We start from the raw sequence: 24,074 nt of genomic DNA on the forward strand, positions 1-24,074 counted from the left end.
TGCTTAGGCACTTTACAGCCTCAAAGTCTCAACAGTGAATTCCAGAACTTCGGAACTGAGAAACTGACTGCTTTCTTCCTCCCACAGCCTTGTCTTGAATACTTTGTTTAGTGGGGACCAATTTTCTCCCTTTCACATTCTAATTCACATCATTTTATATTTCTTTTCATCCTTTACCACCTTAAACAATGTTTTTCTTCTGCACTGGACCTCTTCACCATCTACCCAGTTACACCTCCTCTGCCTCAGTCAACAGTATATAAAATAATCATTTTCCATGTCTTTTAGTTCCGAAGAAGTCATATCAAACTCAAAATGTTAACTCTGTTTCTCTCACCGCTAATGCTGTCAGAGTTCCTGAGTCTCTCCAGCATTTTGTGTGTTTGCTTCAGACTCAATTACAGGACCAGTTTGTCTGAAGTCAGAACTTAAACAATGAGATAAAGCCTTGCAATTTTACATGCGCTAAAACTGGGACACTCAACTACTAGCCTAAGCTGCAAGTTATAGACTTAAGAACTGTAAAAGGTAGATCTAATATTTAAGTTTATTTGAAAGGTTTAGGTTTATCAAAATTGATTAAACACATTTTGCTAAACCATGTTTAAAGTTCAAACTAAACGTACAGAACTCAAAAAAAATCACACAATTGTTTACACACAACAGAATCTCACATCCTTTCATGCTCCAATAGGTACCTGGGAAAGGTGTTGGGCCATGTTGGATTAATGGAGGTTTGCTTGCAATGGAGTAATATTCAACTGCTCTCTTGAATTGCTCAATTTTATCTTCTGTCCTAGACTGAAAACAGATCACACAAGCCATAATAAAACACAATATATAACGTGGGATTGCACTTTGTTATTGTTAAATAAGTATCAGAAATTTAAACAAATTCTTAACAACGCCCATTTCAGTCAATGCCTAAACTTGGCACCTAAATTTAAATAAATTATCATTACCAATAACAGAATAGTGGTAACTACTACTATTTCTAACAAAGTCCTGACAATGACATAAAACATAATGAAGGACTGGACTTGTCCCCTGAAGAACACAGAATAATCTATTAGGAAGGTATATATGATAGCTGACTCTATTGTGAATGCTCAAATTATCCAATATGATTTAATTAGTACTTCTATAAGTGTAGGAACATAACGATTATTGGGGTTACTAGAATTTGGAATGATCATTGATGATTATACAACATAACACTTGATTACAGAAGTGTTTTTCTGAAGCCAGTTTAAAACACTTACCCTATTTTTCAAGAGTATTATCTCTAATATGTGACATTAAAAATTTGAGTTCCAACTTAAAAGGAATAGTGAACGAAGAAATGTATCAATTAATATTCGCAAGCATTTATTAGGGTATTTGAATTATTGAGGTTTCATCAAATCATGTAAATTTAACTCTGTGATATAAAAACCATCTCTTTCAAGCCAGGTCCCAAAATAAAGTTATCAATGGACATGTTTAAAACACACGCAAGTAATCAAAAACTACAAGAATACAGTTACCCATATAAACCGTGTGATGGCATGAACTTTTTTCTTAAAGCTTGTGGAGGATGCAAAACATGGATAGGTAACCAGTTTTATCTCTGGCAGAAATAACAGGAACTGCAGATGCTGGAGAATCCAAGATAACAAGGTGCAGAGCTGGATGAACACAGCAGGCAAAGCAGCAGAAAAGCTGACGTTGGGTCTAGGCCTGAAACGTCAGCTTTTCTGCTCGGCCTGTTGTGTTCATCCAGCTCTACACTTTGTTATCGCTGGCAGAATACTGGCATCAAGCATTCCAATAAAGTTCAGTCTATCACAGATCAGGGCCAATACCAACATGTGCTTCAAATCCATTTTTATGAAAGCCCAACTAAATTTTACAGCAGAACTGTGCAGATCCTGCTGCAAATCTGCACAAGCTTCATTAGCAAATCAAGCTCAAAATATTATTTTTCTAAATATTTTAGAAGTAATACAAAAGGCAAATATACAATGATTTTCAATGTTTTCAAAGTAGTTTACTCTCAGAAAAACACACAAATAATTCTGGGGATCAATCTCAAAGAAGGAGATTCCCCCTACCAATACAGTTTTCAAGTGGAGGATTCCCTATCTCAAATTTCAACTAAAGCCTGCTTCCAACACTACTTCCCCATCCCATTTTACTGAAATGCCTGCAGAATTCTAAGCTGTAAAGGCATTTAGATTTCTAACAGCATGAATCACAAAGGCCCAGCACATAATCAAGAAGGATAATAGGATGCCAGCCTTTATTAAGATTGGGATTGACCCAAGAGTAAGTAAGTAATGCCTTAGTTATACGAGGCACTGGGGAGACACCAATTTGAAGACTGTACAGTTTTGGTCTCCTTATTTAAGAATGCATGAAAATGCACTCAAGATTGTTCACAGGGTATTTACCAGATAGTACACCGATTCAGGAGTCAATCTTATGGAACAGTTGGAGAGGCTAGGCTTGTTTTCATTAGAGTTCAGAAAAGCAAGGGATGATTTGAGTGCAGTTTATAAGATCTCAAATGGTCTTGACAAGGTCAATGCGGAGAGGATGTTAACTCTTGTGACTTAGTACAGAACAGGGGGACAGTTTTAAAATTAAGGGTCATCACTGCATGGCAAAAATGAGGGGAATTTTCAAGACTTTTGCTCAGCAAAAGTTGGGAATACAGAAATTGTAACACAAACCGATCAGCCATGATCTTATTGAGTGGTGGTGCCGACTTGAAGGGCCAAATAGCCTATTTTGTTTCCTAGTTCTTATCTTTAGAAGCAATGTGACATAAATGTCACAGCAGCAGTCTGTTCTGCTGGAGAAATAAATGTTATAATTAAGGCTTACAATGATTAAAATTATTCCTCAGGCCAAAGGGATAAACTGCATCTAACACTGATATTGTACTGATCCATGAGCTTGTGCGAGTTCACTCGAACAAAGTTGAAGGACAGAGATAGAGGAATCAGAATGGGAAGGGGAATGGAAATGAAATGTTGTGACTAGGAGCTTTGGGTTGCGTCAGCAAACAAAATGAAAGTGGCTGCCAGAGTGATCACCTAAACTGCATCAGATCTCCTCGAAGTACAGGACACTGCTCTTGGCCAATAAGAATTCTGTTTTCATCACAGGCAGGTGGAACTGGAACTAATACCTGATTTTATTAGCTACTGGCCTAAATGGTGTTTCAATTTCTGCAATTACGCTTAGCATTATCTCAAGTCAATGTCACTAATGTTACTTAAGCATCATGATGAGAAAGGCAGGAAAGTGGAGTTGAGATTAGCCATGATCTCATTGAAGGGCAAAATTGATAGGCTGAGTGAAAACTGAAAGAACTGCAGATGCTGTAAATCATGAACAAAAACAAAGCTGCTGGAGAAGCTCAGCAGCCAGGCAGCATCTGTGAAGGAAAAAACAGAGTTAACGTTTTGGGTCCAATGGCCCTTCCTCAGAACCATTCTGAGAACGGGTCACCGGACCCGAAACATTAATTTTGTTTTTTCCTTCACGATGCTGCCAGACCCAATAAGCTGAATGGTCTGCTTCTGCTCCTATGTCTTATAGTTTTATTGTTATTCATGCCCTTTACAGGTAGAGAAGAAAAAGTGGCCTCAGTAAACAGGGTGTCAGACTGGAACAAAAAAAAACCACACAGGGTTTCCATTCCCGAATACCATTCAATGGAAATCTCTCCCGGAAAAATACTTATGGAATCCAGGGGTCTTTGTTTTGCACATACACAAACATCTAGTGAGGCAATTAAATTTCATTGAGATGCTGCAACCAAATAGCCTTCTGAAAGAGAACGGCTACTTCATAAAGGACAGCCATCAATCATGGCAATAAACCCCACCAAGTGAGTCAACCTGTTAGGAACAGCGAAGGGAAGAAACTGATGGAGGTGAAAACTCAATATTTACTAAGTTAGAAAACACATTTGTTTGCTTTTTCATTAGCTACATACCCGAGAGCGCTTAAAAACATCTTTTGCAACTGCATCCAAATCACCAATATCCTGAATGTTGCGAACATATTCGGCGACTGCTTTTATCACTACATCACACGGTGGCAGAACAAGTTGGTGTGCGCGTACCTGAAAAAAACCTGAGTTGAAATATTTGAAATATTTCCTGCTGTCTGATTCATCATCTTATCATGTCATTATGAATGCATGTTATCATGTTGAATTTCTGACAGCACCTTTAACAGAGACACCTTTAAAGATACTTAATAGAAAATGGATTCAAATAACCAAGACAGAGGACAGATAACCAGGTCAGAAGATATTAGGAAGGGTTGTTCAAAAGAATAGATTTTATTAATAGAACAAAAGGATGAAAAGAAACATTTGGGGAACAGCTGGGGCTTACATACTAAAAGAAATAGATGCAAAGTCTTTAGAGAAATTGAGAACTCTGGGTGGATTGTAGGCCTGGAAGAGATTAGAGATAGATAGGGGTGAAGCTATGAAAGAACTAAAACACAATGAAGGAAGTGGCAGAAGTGGAAACAAGAACAGGTCATCAAGAAAATTATTTGGTAATGAGAAAAAAGTGTCATCGGCCTTCAGATAAGCAGACGTGTAAGTGTGGAGAAGGATAGGATGATCATGTATGGAGGTAACAAAGGCACAGTTTAGAGTTTTATCAATAAATATGCTGAGATGGGATATACATAGGCAATATTACACAAGTAGATGTAGATAGTCTTTCCGATTTAGTAATGAGAAGTTTGTTTAGGAAAGATTGGATATGGTGGTTTTGAACAGACATGCTTAAAGTGAAAATTGAGCTGAGAAGTCCTGGGGTGCAGAATACAGAAAACTGCAGCTCACACAAGATGTGTTAAGACATTTGACTGCATAGAGTCCTTGGTTGTCAACTTGGCAGTACGTAGATGGAGTAGGAAGGAATGAATTGCATATATATATAGTGTTTCACAACTCAACACATTGCAAAGTGTTTCACAGGAGACGAAACACAAGTGCTGTGACTGTTGTAATGTAGAGAAACACCTTGGCCCATTTGTGCAGAGCAAGGTCCCATAATGGAAAATCGGTTTCCAGCTAATCTATTTACTGATGTTGATTGAAAGATAAATGTCAATCAAGATACCAGAGAAGAAACACAGCTTCTCTTTGAATGGTGTTATGAGACATTTCATTTCCGCTTGAGCAACCCGAGTTAAATATCTCTTATTATTTCAAATGGCCTAAAGCCTCAATTTTGTAAAAAGCTGGTCCTTAATTGAAAACATATTCTGTCATTAATAATCACTCAAGTATTGTAACATTTTAAAGCTTTCTTGATTGGAACAACGGAGTGTATGCAGGCAAGATTTAAACGAGTAATTTTCTACTTTGGGCTTTAATTTAAGGATATTTCACTGATGAAATCATAAGGGAGGATTTACCGGATATTAAAAAAAAACTTAATGTTTTATGGCCCCGGATTCAAGTCCTATCTACTCCAGAGATGTGTGACAATGTGCTGAAAAGCTACCACACACTATGGTCAACTACTGTTCAATTGACTGTCTAACGCTTATACTTAACGACTACGAAGCATATGTCATAATCAAGAGCATCTGATCAGAAAATATCAAGAATATGGGCCCCGACAATGTTTTGGCAACAGCACTGAAGAATTGTACTCCAGAACCTATCGCATTGTTAGCCAAGCTGTTCCAGTACAGCAACAACACTAGCATCTACCTAAAATGTGCAAAATTGCCCAGGTTATGTCCACTATACATAAGGCAGAACAAATGAATCCCAGCCAACTACCACCTCATCACCATACATTCATACTGACTCCGATCAGTTAAGTGGTGGAGCATGTTATCAACAACATATCAAGAAGCACTTGCTTAGAAATAATCAATTCAGTGACACTCAGTTTGAGTTCCATCTGGGCCAGTCAGCTCCTGACCTCATCACTGCTTTCTATGAAACGTGGAAAGATAACTCAACTCCAGAGTGACTAACCTTGACATCAAGGCTGCACCTGACTGAATCAGGCACCAAGGTGTCCAGCAAAACCAGAGTCAAGAGGGAATCAGGAGAAAAATTCTGCACTGGTTGCGGCGTAACAGAACGGAATGTGGTTATTGGAGGTCAATGATTTCTGCCACAGAATATCACTGCAGCAGCTCCTCAGGATATTGCCCTACTTGTAAATATCTTCAGCTACTTCAATGATAACTTCATGTGACATTCGCTGATGACTGCACAATGTTCAACATCATTTGCAACTCCCCAGATACAGAAGTTATCCATATCCAAATGCAGCATAACCTGAACAACATCCAGCCTGGGCTGACAAGTCACAAGGAACATTCACGCCACACATATGCTGGGCAATGACCACCTCCAACAAGGCAGAATCTAGCCATGACATTCAATGGCATTATCATCACTGAATTCTCCACAATCAACATCCGGGGTGGGGTTTTTGTTTTAATCATGGCCAAGAAATGGAACTGGACTAGCCATTTAAATACCGAGGCTACATAAGCAGGTCAGGGGTAGGAATCCCAAAATAGGAATCCTCACCTTCTAACTCACCAAAGCCTACCAATGATCTGCAAGGCACAAATGAGGAGCATAATGGAATACTCTCTACCTGCCTGGACGAGTGCAGCCCCAAGAACATTCATGACGCTTGATGCAGGACAAAGCAATATGCTTGATTTATACCACCCACAGACATTCACTCCTTCACCAACACACAGTATATCATCTACACTAAAATTCAACAAGACTCCTTGGACAGCAGATACATGGGATGTCAGATCCTGCAAGTTCCCCTCCATGTCACTCACCATCCTAACTTGGAAATATACCATTCCTTCACTGTTGCTGGGTCAAAATCCTGGAACTTCCTTCCAAACAGAATTGTCGGTGGAGCTACACCACATAATCTTCAGAAGTTCAAGGAGGCAGCTCATGGCCATCTTTTCAACTTCAATGGTGAACAGGCAATAAATGCTGGCCCAGCCAACAAAGCCCACATTTCCTCAATGAAGTGAAATAAAATATTCATCTCATTCTAGATATCAAAATAGGAGAAATTCAGGGGGAAGTTTCAGGAATCAGAAGGTGTATTCATTGGCATCAAATGACCTGGGTATGATTAAAGGCTAGAAACACCTTAACTTCTTAGCTGTAAAGATGGTGATTAAAAAAATGACCCCGTATTTTGATAGATAATTAAGAATATGAAGGAGGCAGAACATGGAAAATAATTTAATTTTACAACTTAACAAGAGGACAAGGGACTAACTGAAAATAATAAAAAGAGAAGTTAATCCCAATTTAAGAACATAAGATTTGGGAAACCATGTGATCTGTCAGGCCTGCCAGCCATTTATAGCGATCATAGCTTATCTTTGGCTTCAGCTTCATTTCCTGACCATTTTCCTTAATCCTCAAGGTCAAGGATATCTCTATCTCATCCCTAAATATTTTTAACGATGGAGAATTCACAACACACCGGACAGAAAATTTTAACAACGCTGTGCAGAGAAATTTATTCTCTTCTCACTTTCAAATGATTGACCCCTTATACAGAGGCTGTGCACCTGTTAGTCCCTTTAATATCAAAAATGTTACAATTAGATCACATTTCATTCTTCTAAACTGAAGAGAATATAGACACAATTTACTCAACAACTCATAATAGGACATGTTCCTTCTTAAATATGGACATCAAAGCTGTGCACAGTCTGCAATGTGCAGTTTCATCAAAACCCTGTGCAATCATGGCAGACTTTAATTCTTGCACCCGAAATGCTTGTAATTAAGGCTATCAAACTATCTGTCTTCGTAATTGTATGCTGGCCCTGCATGTTAATTTCCTACGTTCTCCTTTATCTGTCTGACTAATTGCATTCTCAAAAAGCTCTAATAAATTTGTCAAGCGCAATTTCCCTTTTGTGAAGCGATGCTTACTTTGTCAGATCATGCTATGATTTCCTGTGTGCATTGTTAAGGCTTAGTTAATAATAGATACCAGCACTTTTCAATAAGTGCTCAACACAAAGTGATCAATACATGAATAGACACTTCTGGAAAGAAGTGTGGAACAAAGACACTGAAATCAGCAAAGCAACAATTAAATCATATGATGTGTCTGTGAGGTGGGGTGAAGAGATAGGAAAGAGAAAGTTGTGGGGGGTTGTCAAATGACCGCACATGGTAACAAGGAGTCTATAGGGTCTTCCTGACAGATGAACAGATATTAGTTAAGTAGTTTTCCTCATTGGACTTGACTTGTGATTCTTATAAGACTACAGCAGCTTTTTGATACCCCAACAAACAGTGCCACAAACTATACAAGCCTAGTCGTGATGTCAGAAAGGGACCAAATGGAGATAGATTCGGAGAATCACTCCAAATCATTCTTGTTTACCTTCAAGTTGCCCATCATAGAGGAATGACGAGTGTCAAAAATCTTGGCAGAAGTGAATTACTCAAGAATGATTTTAGCGATGGTAATATGCATTGCACAGGAGTGGGTGCAGATGGAAACAGGGGAGAAAAATGACAAAGGATGGTTAAAAAAAATTAAGAGGTTGAAGTTTTTTAAAATAGTTTAACTATTTATTGCCTGAATGACTGTATTGAGCATAGGTAATTCTTGTTCAATAAAGCTTCAGTCTGGCAGCATTCCTCAATATATGTCAGTATTTCAACCTCAAAATGAAAATTCAATAAGCTTTGGGCATGAATATCAGCACCTCCACCGCCACCATCTTTACCTTTAATGAGGCTAAAGGATGGTCTGGACCAAGTAAACTCCAGTGAAAGGCAGCCAGATCTTCATCAGGTAGAATATGGTTACCTAAGTCAAAGAAGAAAAAGTCATAAAACTGAAGTAAAAATACATTTATTTATTTTGAATGAAATTAATTTCAGATCTTCTCTGTACGTTGTTTCTATTTTGCTAGTGGGGAGTATTCTTCGGTTTTGGGTTTTGCTGAACAACAAATACACATTATTGTAACAATGCCACACAAGACAATTTCAGTGATTGAGAACATTGCCTTCTCCACCAGGGTTACATCAGTCTTTCATTCTCACATATTTCTGTGTTTGCCTCAAGTCCAACAATGTGGATTAGCTACAAATGTAGAATTTTAACAGACACGAGGAAGTGATGGGAAAATGCAAGATTTAAAGTCCAACTGCTTAAAGGGCCCATTTTGTAGAATGCGATAAACAAGCGTAACATCTAAGACCATGCAGGGAGTGCACAGCCCAGATCTGAAAAAGGGACACCCACGTTATTAGCATCCCCCAAAAGAACAGTAAACATTTCAGTAGCATTCACTACAAATTCAGCACCCACCTCCTCCTTACAGAAACGAAAAGCAAGATTATTTTCTCAGCAAAAATGAGCAAAAACACCTCATAACAACTGCTAGTCTGGGCACATCTAATTTCCTGCCTTTCACAGTTTTATTGTACAACTCTCATCAATGGCCAAAAGGCAATCTTTACACCCATTATTACAAATGAGAAAGTCAATTGGTGATTGGAACCAATATATAACGCATACATATTTACATGTAATTACGAAGTTACACATTATTAGCATTCACTTTTTCACTTAACAAGTTGCTCCTAATCACAGGGATTCAAGTGAAGCACCAGGTAATGCTCACTACACGTACACAACTAAATGCAAACTATAAAAATTAATTTAAGAGATGTGGGCATCATGGCTGAACAAGCATTTGTTTCCCGTCCTTAGGTGCCCTTCAGAAGGTGCTGTCCTCTTGAACCACTGTGTTACATTTAGTATAAGTAGATCCACAATGCCTTGGGGAGAGAGTTCTAAGATTGTGACCCAGCAACATTGAAGGAATGATGATACACTTTCAAGTTAAGACAATGAACGCTTTTTTTTCGGGGGGGGGTGGAGTCTTGCATGTGGCACTCTTCATACATATCCACTGCCCATGCCTTTCTTGTAGCTGGTACTTACAGCTGCTACTGTGCATTGATGGTGGAAGGCCTGAATGTTTGTTGGTATGTTGTCAAACAAGAGGGTTGTTTTGTTTTGAATGGCGTCAAGTTTCTCGAGTGTTGTTGGAACTGAACTCACCTAGGTTAAGTGAAAAGCATTCCATTACACTCCTGATTTGAGCATTGTAGATGGTGGTGGACAGGCTTTGGGGAGTCAGGAGTAAGTCACAGTCAAATGCAGCCCTTGATAGTTCCAGTAAAGTCGGAGATATGCAGGGCCATAATGTTGCAGATTGTATTGAAATACAACTGTGTTACCACTGATGGCTTACTGCACCTTACGGGTGCCACAGCAGAATCACAGAATCCCTATACAGTGTGGAAGGAGGCTATTCAGCCCATTGATCCTCCAATGAACATCCCACCCAGACCCAGACCCAGACCCACCCCCTACCCTATCCCTGTAACCCTGTATTTCCCATATCTAACTTGCACATCTTTGGACAGTGGGAAGAAACCAGAACACCTGGCGGAAACCCATGCAGACACAGGGAGAACGTACAAACTCCACACAGACAGTAACTTAGGAAGGAATCAAACCTGGGACCCTGGCACTGAGGCAACAGTGCTAACTACTGAGCCACCATGCCACCCTGTCTAGATCGTTTCAACCTCCATCTTAATTTAACATGGTGGCAGAGGTATACAATAAGTTGAGCAGTTTCCTAAATATGAAGAAAGGACTTCAGATTGAAGAGGCTATGCAGTTGTCATCCATACTGACAACAAGAAAGACAGATGCACCTGCAGCACAGATTTGTAGGGATGAGGTCAAATATACTTGCCCTCGTACTTGTTCCCTTCGTATCTGCTGTAAACCCACTGTAACAGGTCTGTTTTTCAGGCCTCTACCCATGTGGTCAGTGATGGCACTGTGAGCCATGCTGGACATTTATGGCACCTATTCTAACCATATTCAGCACCCTTGCCACCCTCTGTGTCTCCTCCAAATGACGTTCAAAATGAAGGTGTAATAATTGTGTACTATGTGGTAATCAGCAAGAAATTTCCTTGCCGATCTTTAACCTTGTACTGTGAGACTTCATTGGCCCATAGTCAATGTTTGGGTTCCGGGGGCAACTCCTTCCTGACTAAATGCCAGTTATCGCCACCTCTGAAAGGTGACGTGTTGCCTGGCATACTGTAGGAAGGTCTGCTTTTGAGAATATGACTATGTCAGACTGTTGCTTCTCTAGTTTGTGAGACAGCTCTCCCAATTTTTGATATTAGCTCCCAGATTCTGTACGACACTGCAGAGCCAAAAGAGCTCCTTCCAGTTTCATTCCTTTGTTGAAATTTTACAAGGGATTTAACAGCTATTTCAGAGAGCAGTTAAGAGTTGTTGCTGTGGGTTTGGAGTCACGTGGTCATCAGTCTTTAATTCCAGTTTTATATTCAGTTCAGATTCCACAATTTGTCATGGTGGTAGTTGAACCCATTCTCTGGAACATTTCCTGGGCCTACGGATTGCTGATCCTACATTACTGATCCTGCGAGAATACCACCACACCATTATCTCAAATGGTAAACATAAAATTAACACTTCAACCTTTGTATCAGTCACCCCCTTACAGATATACATCCCAGTACATATCTTTACTACTGTTAAACTTACCTGGAACGTAGCATCACATCCACAATTGGGTACATGTTGCCAATTGAATGTTACTATTTCTCATCTAAACAGTGAATTTATTATTTCTTTCATGGGAGAATAACAACTCTCTCTAATGTTCTCATGTAAGCAAAGAAGGCTTTCCAGTTGTCACAAGTAAGACTTCTTGCTTCATGACGGTAATGGAGACCTGCAGGTAGAAGCAGTGCCACTAAATAAGGACATAGTACTAACTTTTCCTCTTTTTGTTAAACCTATTTTCTAATGCTCTGAACTTAGAAAGTGAAGCTACTTAACATTCCAAACATCTTTCTGAAACAAAGCAATGAAAGGTGCTTTGCATCCTACTTTCCTCTTCTCCAAAGTGTGCCAGACGGTGATAAACCACTGAAACCAACAGTGCCAGCCAGTACTTCATGCCCACAACAGATCACACTCACTATCTCTTGGCCCCTCCCACTTAAGAATGAACAGGATTTAAAGAATCAGAGTATCATCAAGTAAAACAAAGAAGTGAGCAGGAGCAACCAGATAGAAAAGGAAGAAGAACAAACTTGTTTTCACAGCTGATGAACCAGAGATCAAAATCTCACAGGTCCAACATTTCATTTTTATAAATAGGGACTCTGGTGTCTCTTGATGCAAGCATCAGTGACCTCACCAATACAGCACTATGGCTCAGTACAATCAATGAGTGAGTATTTACATGTACAGTTAGATCTAAGTGCTCGAAGTAATGCCCATATCACTTGATCTATGCAGGAGACCAATGTCTCTGGACAGGTAATCAGTGACAAATATCTACCAAGCACCGAGACACTGCAATACCCACTAAGTTGAAGAGGAAAATGATCAATGCCTGAACCCAAGATTAGCCAGACCAGAGAAGAAATCTCTCGTCAGGACTCCATACATATATCCTACTGATTTCGGAGGAAATACAAATAACACAACAACACCAAAGAATGTGAATCATTGGAGCCCTTGTGGCACAGTGATACTGTCCCCACCTCTGCTTCAGGATGCTCAGGTTCAAGTTTCACCTGTGCCAGAGGTGTGTAATAATATCTTTGAACAAGTTGATTAAAAAACATTTGTAAATTGTACTATGGAAATTATAGGCTTTTTATTCTTGCTAATACCAGAAAAGTCAGATCAGACATACAATCTTCCAACTTGCCTACTTCACGCATCTGAAGAAATCTCCTGAAGAGACTGTGTGGCTTTATATTTTCCAGAGGAACCTGTGACAGGGCCTTTATTGACAGACAAATCCAAGAAAAATATCAAGAGCACCACCAACAGCTTTACATCACATTCATCTACCCAAACAAAACATGTAAGCCAGTAAATGAATCTAAACCAAACGTTCAAGAGTCAGCTTACCTTCACCTTTTCAAAGGCAACTAGGAATGGCAATAAGTGGTTGTTGAGCCAATGATGCTTCCATTGAATGAATCCAACAAATATCATTAGGTTTAGTGGATCGTGATCCAAAGTCTTAGACATGCAAGAAACTTCCTGCAATTGCTTCATGATGACATGCCTGTGACTGTCTTGCACGGGAGGTCAGAAATAGACACCTTCAAAATCCAGACTGGTATCAAGCAAACCTAAGTGATAGCCCCATATTATTTACAATCTGGCAATGGTTAATCACCTTGAAGATCAACTGCCCTCTTGAGCGAGTCATTAAATATCATCGAGATGGAAAACTCTTTAAGCTTAGTTGCCTCCATGCAAAACTATACTGATCAACACCGACATAAATGACCCACATTTTGTCGGTGACTGCAGTGTCACTGTCCACTCTACACAAGATTAGCAAGCCATTCTCAATATCTTCAATTATGTAATCATTGGCAGGTCTTTGAATGCTGCAAAAATTAAACTGCAAACACTGTATTCACCACTTCCAGATGGCAGAAAGAGCGTGCAGGCATGGGAGCATGTTCAAAATTAACAGTTTTTGTTTAAGCTTACGCAACTTTCACGGCCACTGTTGTCATTATACATGTATCTGTGCACAATGTGTCATGAATAGTCATTCCAAAAAACAAGACTTATATGAACTCTCAGCTGCTCAGCCAAATCTCCCATAAATAACAGGGACATTCTGAAACATGCTGAGCACTTCTCATACCTCACCAGCCACTTCGCTCAAAAGATCACACTGTCAAAGAGATCTAACACTTGATCAGTTGTGCCAGCTCCACCTTTCACAAATGGCAGTGAGTGTATGACAACAAATATCTTTGCAGGCTGTATCTCGATTCAACTTCACATCTGATCTGTTACCAGAACAGAATGTGCAATTTAGTTAGAATGTGTGGTGGTGGGGGTTGGCTGCTACCCTCAGGGTCATGTTAAGAGCAGCTAAGGAAGCCACTATATAATTCAATGTGCCTAAAAACACAATATGTCAAAAAAGGAACATACAGTGACACAGTAAATTTGTGAAAAACATCTTTTTTTCATTTTTCAATATATTCATATCTTACAACAGACAAAGGTATGGAGAAACTTTGGGAGTTAGCTCTGAAGAAGCTAAGTAATGGTTTTCTGTTTCTAATGCTGTCTTTGTACAAATCCACCGTGGTGTTAATGTAGTCAAACGTGTTTCGCATGTTTTATGCTGGAGTTCAAACTTCCAGAGCATCTCCACAACATTCTTGGCTTTTGCTCGGGCAACAGGCAGGTGAACAGCTGGTCGTTCATCAGATTCCTCAGGGTCATAAGGATGATAATATTTATTTACTTCCATTTATTCATTCTGATGTAGGCCTCAAGAATATTAGAATCATATAGGCATCACTGCTTGTATCCCTTCATTCTACAAGGGTAGCATCTTGACATTCACAAAACAACATGGCTGACTACACTTTCCTGTCAGTGCAGCAACTTCTAGGCACAGGCCATCACACCAACACTTTCCCCATTTGGTTTCCCACTATTATACACATTTCATCTTTAAATATTAAACAGGATTTGGTTTTAAAAATAGTGAAACAGTCGATTTCATCGATGTGCAAAATGTCTCAAAGCATTCTCATTTAGGATCTGGGCAAGATAATTTAACGGCCGTTAAGTGCTGCAGGTCTGCCCTCGATTTCATTCTCTAGTGTGGACTAACTCCACTCCAATGGCAAGTTTGCATGGATCCAGCTAGTCAGAAGCTACCATCCGGAATTTCACTTTACACAGGTATCTTCGTTTTCATTTCCGATTCTGCAAGTGAGACCAGCTGACAACTTTACCACAACTGGAGATTTGAGTTATGGAAATTTGACTCATCCCAACTTCAATGTATCCCCAGATCTCGCAAATGTTCAAAGATCTATCTCCCTGTGTAAAGTGATGGAGCATCTACAACTTTTTTTGAGTTCACAATTCCTCAAATAAGAAATTTTTCCTCATTTCAAACATAAATTTCAAATATTTATCCTAAGAATCTGACGGCATATTCTAAATTTCTCAGCCGTGGAAAACAGATTTACAGCATCAACCCTGTCAAGCTTGTTCAGAACTTCACATCAATTTTTTCTTCCAAGTTTTATAGAAGGCAGGCCATGTGTTGTCGCTCTTCATAGCATAATTTGCATATCAGAGGAACTGGTGTTGTAAATTCTTACACTGGATGGAATGCAGTTAAGAGCACATTGTACTTCAAACAATAAATGCCCTGTACGTTCGTATTGAGATTTTGTTAATGTTACACTCCAAATCCTTTCTAACAAAAGCTGAAATAACATTTGCTTCATTGCTTGCTGGGCCTATACATCAGCACTGTGATACCAGCACAAAGGAACAGATGATTTCATAAATTTATTTCATATTTTTAATTTTTTTAAAATCACAAACAAGACAACTTTATATTTCATCACATTATATCCTAGCAGCCATGTCCTGCCCACTCACTTGTCCATATCCTATTGCACATTTTGTTGCACCTTCTTCACGGTTTTCATTCCCATCGAACCTTTAACTGTCAGCAAGTTTGGATATGTCACAGCTAATCCCATCAACCAAGTCATTGATAGAGATGACAGAGGAGCTGAAATATTGATTCCTATGATACTCCATTAGTTACAGCTTGTTGGTCTGACAATATCCCCATTTATTCTCTCCATTAGGCACCACGTCCAAAGCCGTGAGCCTAATTTTGTACAATAGCTTTATGTGACAATAGTACTGCTTATAGCGATTTCTTTAAGTGCTTCATTCCCACTGGATCCATGATTCTCATTTTTCCTCTTTCTTACAGTTCAGCTTACCTTCATTAAACTCCTCCTAATGTCATTAGCAGCAACAATATTCTGTCCACCACAGTCTAGAACCTCATAGCTAGCATATTCCTCAATCTACAGTTCATAAAATTGCCTCTTGCCATTAATTGCTTAACTACCGACTACTATTCATGCCAAGATGTAGCAGGACAAGAGTTCAGACCTGATCTGTTGGCTGTGGGATCTATTAATTCTTGTCTGTAGCACTCTCTACAGTTATAACCACAATCTACAGTTATAACCAACCAACTCTGATTCAACTGGCATGCCAGGAACAACAATGGAGTCAAAAATGAGGTGTCAACTTGGTAAAGCAACAAAGGACTACTGTACATGCATGACATGTAAAAGCCGGTGCTACAGACAAGAATTAATAGATCCCACAGCCAACAGATCAGGTCGAAACTCTTGTCCTGCTACATCTTGGCATGAATAGTAGTCGGTAGTTAAGCAATTAATGGCAAGAGGCAGTTTTATGAACCTAAAAGGTTGAAGTCTTCAGCCAGACGTCGTCAGTGAGCAATCTCTTTCTGTCTAATTTTTACAGATTTCAGTCTGATACAATTCACTCCAAATAATGTGAAGGAACAAATGATGGCACTATTCACAGCAAAGGCTATGGACCCCATTAAATCCTGCATGTAATGCTGAAGCCAGTGCTCCAAATGTTCCATATATTTAGCCTAGCTGAGACGTTAATGGGTTAACATCCCATGAATTTTTATGCTTCTTATCCCCTCATACAGGGGTATGTGAACAGTGTCTCAATATTCCTGCCCGAATAGGATTCGGTGTGAGACATATGTAGGGGCGTGAAACATCTGTAAACACAAAAAGCATTAAGCTCTGTAATCTTTATGGCTCTACCCATATTGCCGCCTATCCCTATTTCGGCTGAAATGGCCAGGTCAGTGACCTTTGTTCAAGTCAAGCAGTTGTCACCACTTGAAATTGCACTTGTCATTATCATACATTTCATGATGATCAAAGCTGTATCCTGTTCTCAGATATTGTAACTGTTTTATGTATCTGCCAATTCCAACAGTGTAAAAGTGGGGACTGTCCCCTGTTTCGGCAGAATCGCTCATGACACTCAGCGTTCTGTGCTGGGTTGTGTACAGCGATCCTCTGCAGCTTGTACTTGCTTAATAATAAAGGATGATGTTTTTGTAACCGGGTCAGTGTCTTACTCTTGCATCAAGTCTGTGAGGGTCTCTGAAAAACGAACCTAACATAGCTGTTTCAGTACAGCTTTAAGAGGTATTTATCCCATTATGTGGAACATTTTCCAGCTATGCCCTGTGCACAAAAAACCAGATTAATCCAACACAGCCAACTACCATCAGCTTATTCCAAAGGAGGGGGAGGAATACACCTCCCAACTCTAAACAAACACTGAGTTATTGGTACAAGATCAATCCGTCAAATTTACCTGCCCACCCGTAGAGATTACATACTAGATAGTTTTCCCTCTGGAGTCAGCCGGAATATGCCAGTTCAAAACCAGCCACCCATATGGCATCTCAAATCCATCACCTCTGTTCAAAATTAGGCCCAATAACTATTTTCATTTAAGCCTCAAGCTCATATGGATTGCCAAATCAAAGAATTCCTTCAATATCCAATCCATTTGGGACCAAGCCCAAACAAATACTTCCCTAATGGATCAAAAAGCACAATAAATATGCTGCTTGTTAAATATTCTGGAAACACACAAAATCTCAACTTCTATATTGAAAATCAATCTATTGCATTTCCGGTGGTGTGGTTTGCTCCAACAGAACCCGATTGCTTCTTTATTTCAGAAGAGTCAAAAGCACAGCTAGGTGGAGTTTGCTGACCTGACTAGGGCCACAGCTGCTTTGATTCACACCTTAATAAGATGTAGGTGTCAAGATAACAACAAGAACATTCCTGTTTTCTGTGACAAGACTCTTGATCGAAACTTGGCACAAGAATTAATATACTGTTTATTTGCAGTGTGAGCTTATTGACCAAGTTTTACAATCACTACTATATTATTCATAGAGCTTTGACAGGTAGAATAGAACACCTGCAGTCAATCATGAACCTGGACATCAATTTCATTGAATCATGTAGCTTCAATCATGGTCCAATACTTCAATAATGTTTCAGTTAAATCACAAAATACATAATGGCCTCAATTTTGCACAGATCGTGGAAATAAAACCACCAGCATTATGGCGCTGAAAGTGCCAGCGATATTAGGAGACTGCACACAAGTAGGCTAACACAGAAGTCTAGAGTTGCAATGAAATAAAAGTGAGGGTTAAATAAGTGCTGTCACTTCTTGGTTTACTGGAGGCAATGTTTCAGTGTAATTGGCTGTTTATTTGTTTGTTGATGTCATTGCTGCTGCACACAGAAAAGGGAAAAAATCATGCCACAGAAATAAGGAAATCTTTGTAGACAACTATCTTCAAGGTTAGTTGCAAATACTGTCACTTCATCACTGACCACAATATCCATGCCATGATAATAAAATGTGAGGCTGGATGAACACAGCAGGCCAAGCAGCATCTCAGGAGCACAAAAGCTGACGTTTCGGGCCTAGACCCTTCATCAGAGAGGGGGATGGGGTGGGGGTTCTGGAATAAATAGGGAGAGAGGGGGAGGCGGATCGAAGATGGAGAGAAAAGAAGATAGGTGGAGAGGAGAGGAGAGTATAGGTGGGGAGGTAGGGAGGGGATAGGTCAGTCCAGGGAAGACGGACAGGTCAAGGAGGTGGGATGAGGTTAGTAGGTAGGAGATGGAGGTGCGGCTTGGGGTGGGAGGAAGGGATGGGTGAGAGGAAGAACGTCAGCTTTTGTGCTCCTGAGATGCTGCTTGGCCTGCTGTGTTCATCCAGCCTCACATTTTATTATCTTGGAATTCTCCAGCATCTGCAGTTCCCATTATCTCTGATACAATATCCATGCCATTGTCTTAAAAGCAAAGACCACTGATGAAATATCTGTTACAAGGTTTGGTAGCAGATCTTGTATTTCAAACAGAAAATCATAATGAGCTTAATATTCAACATGAAGCTGCAAGATGACAACTGGGCCATGAGACATTCAGCTACATCCATATGTTTAGGATTGTTCGAAAACCAACTTAGTTACAACTAAGATAACAAAGTGTGGAGCTGGATGAACACAGCAGGCCAAGCAGCATCTCAGGAGCACAAAAGCTGACGTAACAAAGTTGCAACTTGTTAGCTTTGGCCTGATTCGTCCCTACTTAACTATTATTAATCGCACAATCTCCAAGATACCTGCAAGGTAGACTAATTAGTAAAGTGAGGTAACTCGGAATTCAGGGTGAGCTTGCCAATTGGATACAAAATTGGTTTAGTGGTGGGAGACAGAGGGTGGCAGTGGAGGGTTGTTTTTCAAACTGGAGGCCTGTAACCAGTGGCATTCTTCAGGGACTGGTTTTGAAGTCATTTTTTTTGTGATTTACATAAAAGATTTGGATGAGAAGATAGGAGGTATGGCTAGTAAGCTTGTACACAACACCAAAATTGGTGGTATTGTGGACAGTGAAGAAAGTTATCTAAGATTACAAACAGGTCATGATCAACTGGGTCAATGGGCTGAGGATTGGCAGATGGGAGTTCAATTTGGGTAAATGTGAGGTATTGCATTTTGGCATTACAAGCAAGGACATGACTTGTACAATTAATGGTAGGGACCTGAGTAGTGTTGTAGAACAGAGGCACCTAGGGGTTCAGGTACATAATTTTTGAAAATTTGTGTCACAGGTAGACAAGGTGGTGAAGAAGGTATTTAGCTTGCTTGCCTCCATTGCTCTGGCCTTTGAGTACGGTAATACAATGGGTGACATCTCATGCCAAGGCTGTACAGGACACTGGAAGGGTCACCATTACAGGAAGGATATTATTAAACTGGAGAGGGCTCAGAAAAGCTTTACTAGGATGTTGCTGGGAATGGAGGGTTTGAGATATAAAAACAGGCTGGAAAGACTGGGACCTTTTTCACTGGAGCGTAGGAGGTTGAGGGGTGACCCTATAGAGGTTTATAGAATCATGAGGGATTTACGTAAGGTGAATAACAGCATTCTTTGTCTAAGGTCAGAGAGGTCAAAACTAGGAGGTATATTTCTAACGTGAGAGGGGAAAGATATAAAAGGAACATGAGGGGCAACATTTTTTACCCAGTGCATGATTTGTGTGTGGAATGAACTTCCAGACAAAGTGGGGGATGCAGGTATGGTTACATGCTTAAAAGACATTTGAATGGTTCACGAAGAGAAAAGGTTTAGAGAAATATGGACCAAGCGCAGGCAGGTGGGACTAGATTAGTTTGGGAACATGGTTAGTTTGGACTGCTTGAACCAAAGGGTCTGTTTCCATGCTGTATGACTCAATGACGCGAGATCTGCACTCCTCAAATTTGGATATTTGAGCATTCATGATTTTGATCACATCATGAGTGACTGTGTCTTCAGTTGGCCAGAAACCAAACTTTGTAATTTGAAAACTGTCCACATTTCTCTCGAGTCCACTTTTCAGACACCCCTTAGACCAACTGCTTCAATCAATTAATTGTCATTGTCCTGATCACTTAACATTTCTCAGTGTAATATTTTATCATGCTTTTGTGAAAGACACTGATTTTATTATGTAAAGGAGCTATGTAAATATTTTGTTTTTGCTTAAGCTGGTATTCAGTAAAGGATATAGGAGTCTGCAAAGTCCAAGTCCTACATCTGCTTTAAGGATAAATGAACGAGGTCTAGAGGACAGTCCCTCAGCTGTCCAACAGCCATAGCCACACGGGAATAGGGTCTGGCCATTCAACACCTTGAATCTGTTATGCCAATAAATTAGATTACAACCAATGTTCCCCTAAGCAATGTAGCTGTGCCAATACAGATGGCAGCACTGACTTCTAGTTCTGGAAGTAGCTACCACACATGGACCTTCTACGCGGAATTAAAAAATAGATAGAATGCTGATCAAACCAATTTGTTTTCCAACCATACCTATCCACTTTCTTCCTACATCTACGAGTATGCTCATCTAACAAGCTATCCATCTCAGTAGCCAAATTAGTTATGGTTCTTCTGCTACTCACAGTTCAGAATAATAATTACAAATTTAACATCTAATGCTGATCAACATCAACCACCAACAAAAATAAAATACTGTGAATGTTGCAGATCTGAAATAAAACAGAAAATATGCTGGAGAAACTCAGCAGAACTGCAAGCACCTATTGAAGGAGAAACAGATTTAACAGGTGCAGTCCAATATGATTCTTCTTCAGGAGCCATACTGAACTCAAAACATTAACTGCTTCTGCTTTCACGGATGTTACCAGATCTTCTGACTTTCTGCAGCACACTGTTTTTACATCATCACTTATCTGCTTTGTTTCAAGCTTCCCCACACATCTTTTTCCTGTCAACTACCAAAAATAAAAAGCCAACTTAGGATAGTGTGGTTGCTGCTGACGGAAGCTCCTCCATCCTCCATGTAGGCGAAAGTTAACCTAGCGAAACATGTTGAGGTTTCAGTGTAGTCTTGCAACACCATCTTGAACAAGGAGCATCTTCAAAATATTGTCATGTCTGGGATCCTTACTATGACAAGGTTAGAGTTGGCTATCTACACGGTTAGGCTATGCCTGTTTAATTTTGACATTCCAAATGTCGTTTAACTTATATCATTGCTGGTACACAATTACTGTTTGGATCCCACATGCAGCAGGCCATTTCTCTATAAAAGAGTTGAGGCAGTAGAAAGTACCACACAATCAGGCTGCTGCCTGCAGACTACTGGAACTAGAGCAGGAAGAATTCCAACACTTCAACCTCATGCCTACAGAAATTTTTAAATATTAAGAATTCATTTACCAAATATTTCCAAATTGGGCTTTATAGTACAATATTTCAAAATTAGGTTAAAAGCAACGGTCGCAAAACTGGCCAGGATAAATTGCTCTGCGTTGTTCCACTGATAACAAAGCATTTCCTCAGTTTCCAATATCATTGCTAAACCGATCTTTAAATTGAATCATATGAATCTAGTGCTCTCAGTTCCAACAAGCCTGAAATCTTATTGAGGAAGATGCTTGAAAAGAAACTAGCAGTAGAAATAGCTAGAGCCAGAAAGATGGGATCACAAGGGAAGACATCTATTTCAGCCAGCGATGCTTCTGACACTATGGTTATTTATAACAACAAGAAAGCTCTGAACAAAGTAGTTACTACTGTTCACAATACGAATGTAGCAAACATGTTAAGAACATCTGAACAGGAGTAGGTAACTGATGTCTCACATCTGCCTTGTCAATGTGAACTCGGAGCTGTTTTTGCCTGATATCCATTACTGTCATAACTGCTTCGTGGAAGCTGCACGGATTCCAGCTTCCATGGGATCCATGCACAGTCAGCCATTTGCCAATCTCGGAGCAGATGTAGATAACAGGTGTGAAGCAAAGAGATATATAACAATCTCTGTACTAAAGGGTGCTTTGTCAAGTTTCTAGTAAACTTACAACTGCTGCATCCAAGTCACAATTGCATTTTTGTTAAAATGAGCAATGTACACTGATAAATTAGCTTTAATTGGACATTAATCTGAACTTAGCCAAACCCACCTGCTTCTGAAAAATACCTTGAAACAAGCAATTGCTGTGTTATACCAGCGTTGTCTAAATGAAATTATAGGCTAGCTCGGCGACAGCAATTCTGTTTACTCATGTCAGAAAATGCCTTACAGTGAAAACATGGTAAATATACCAATTGTGTATACTTACTTATCAAATATCTATCACTACTGAATTCAAAATTGTGTTTTTCTCAATATCAAGAAAGTTCTGCTTTCTGACATTTGCTTAGCAGTCTTATTGCTTCTCAGTTTTTGTCCAAGTGGAACAATAGCTATCTCAGAATGACAGTTGACAGCATTAGTTTGCACAGAGAGGTGAATCAGACCTGCTCCCAATATCTACCCCAAACAAGTGGCTGGTGCTTGCTCTTTGCCATGATTTGCCCTGATGAAGTCACTCTTTACTATCTGGGTCTGCAACATTTGATTTGCCCAGAATAATTATTTATATCAGTTAAACTGACCACAATGCTTGACCAAAATCTGCACAAAATTGCTGATGTTCCAAAGGTGCCGAAATCTGGCATTTTTGCAACTTCGCACATCATCACAGCTGTATGATCAACAATCAGTAGTCAAGGAAGTAACACAGATAAGAAAGCACATGCATTCTGCTTCCCACCTTGACTTTTTACCCACACAGACACACACACACAGACACACACACGTATTTAAATAATGCATCAGAATTAATACTCACAATTTATCTTTTAGACAAAAAAAACTATCAGCATATTGGATAACATGTTGTTCAACATGTTAACACTTATCCTTCATCAGTTAAGAAATAAGCGCAATTACTCATTTGTGTGGGTAACACTTTGAGAAACCCTGGACTCAACAGGAGTGTAGGCTGGACAAGTCATATGTGAACTATGTTACAGCAATTTCAATCCAGGTCTTAACAGGCATTAGCTTGAGAATTTCACCACAGAATTTTTTATGGAGGGAGGATTGGCAGCACAAGAGAGGAGAGAGAGCAAGGGAGGTAGGGGGAGAAAGAGTAAGTGTCACACTAATGCAGTAGAAGTATTCTTCTTCTAAAGCTAAAGCATACTGCTGGACCACAGTGCTGATAATTTAATTACACTTGGTTGTTGTCAAACAAGATCTAGAGACCTTCAAGCTGATAAAGGGCACTTAGGGTCCGACTGGCTAACATTAACACCTCTTAAAGCCTTAAATTACAGCACAAAGTATTTGCTGCTATTATTTCTCAGCTTGCTGCATTAAAACATGAGGTGCTACCGATCCTATCATTTTTGTTAGTTACTGGAGTCGCTTTAATTATTTAAGATACTCACAAATATATTTAAAGCTTCCAGCTGAACAAAACATAGGCGAATTTATCAGCAGCGTGATTGGAAGCAAAATTGAATTGCTAGCATTTGACTGTATCTCAAATGCACATCATGTTTTGCATCACTAATGAAGATTCATAATTTGCTGACATGATTTGTATATTACACAATCTTGCGA

At 39.6% G+C, this 24,074-nt stretch overlaps 1 protein-coding gene across 2 annotated transcripts in view; it reads right to left on the reverse strand.

Moving 5' to 3' along the window:
- fam120c (family with sequence similarity 120 member C) overlaps positions 1–24,074 on the reverse strand; it is a 124,425-nt gene that overhangs the window by 77,846 nt on the left and 22,505 nt on the right. For both annotated transcript variants that reach the window (XM_048547917.2, XM_048547916.2), the window contains exons 3-5: positions 8,785–8,867; positions 3,989–4,117; positions 699–801 (exon numbers count right to left, since the gene is read on the reverse strand). In XM_048547917.2, coding sequence (XP_048403874.1) covers positions 699–801; positions 3,989–4,117; positions 8,785–8,867 — 315 coding nt within the window. The remainder of the gene's footprint in view (positions 1–698; positions 802–3,988; positions 4,118–8,784; positions 8,868–24,074) is intronic.

Source organism: Stegostoma tigrinum, chromosome 11 (genome assembly GCF_030684315.1).
Source record: "Stegostoma tigrinum isolate sSteTig4 chromosome 11, sSteTig4.hap1, whole genome shotgun sequence".
In the NCBI taxonomy this organism is placed as follows: domain Eukaryota; kingdom Metazoa; phylum Chordata; class Chondrichthyes; order Orectolobiformes; family Stegostomatidae; genus Stegostoma; species Stegostoma tigrinum.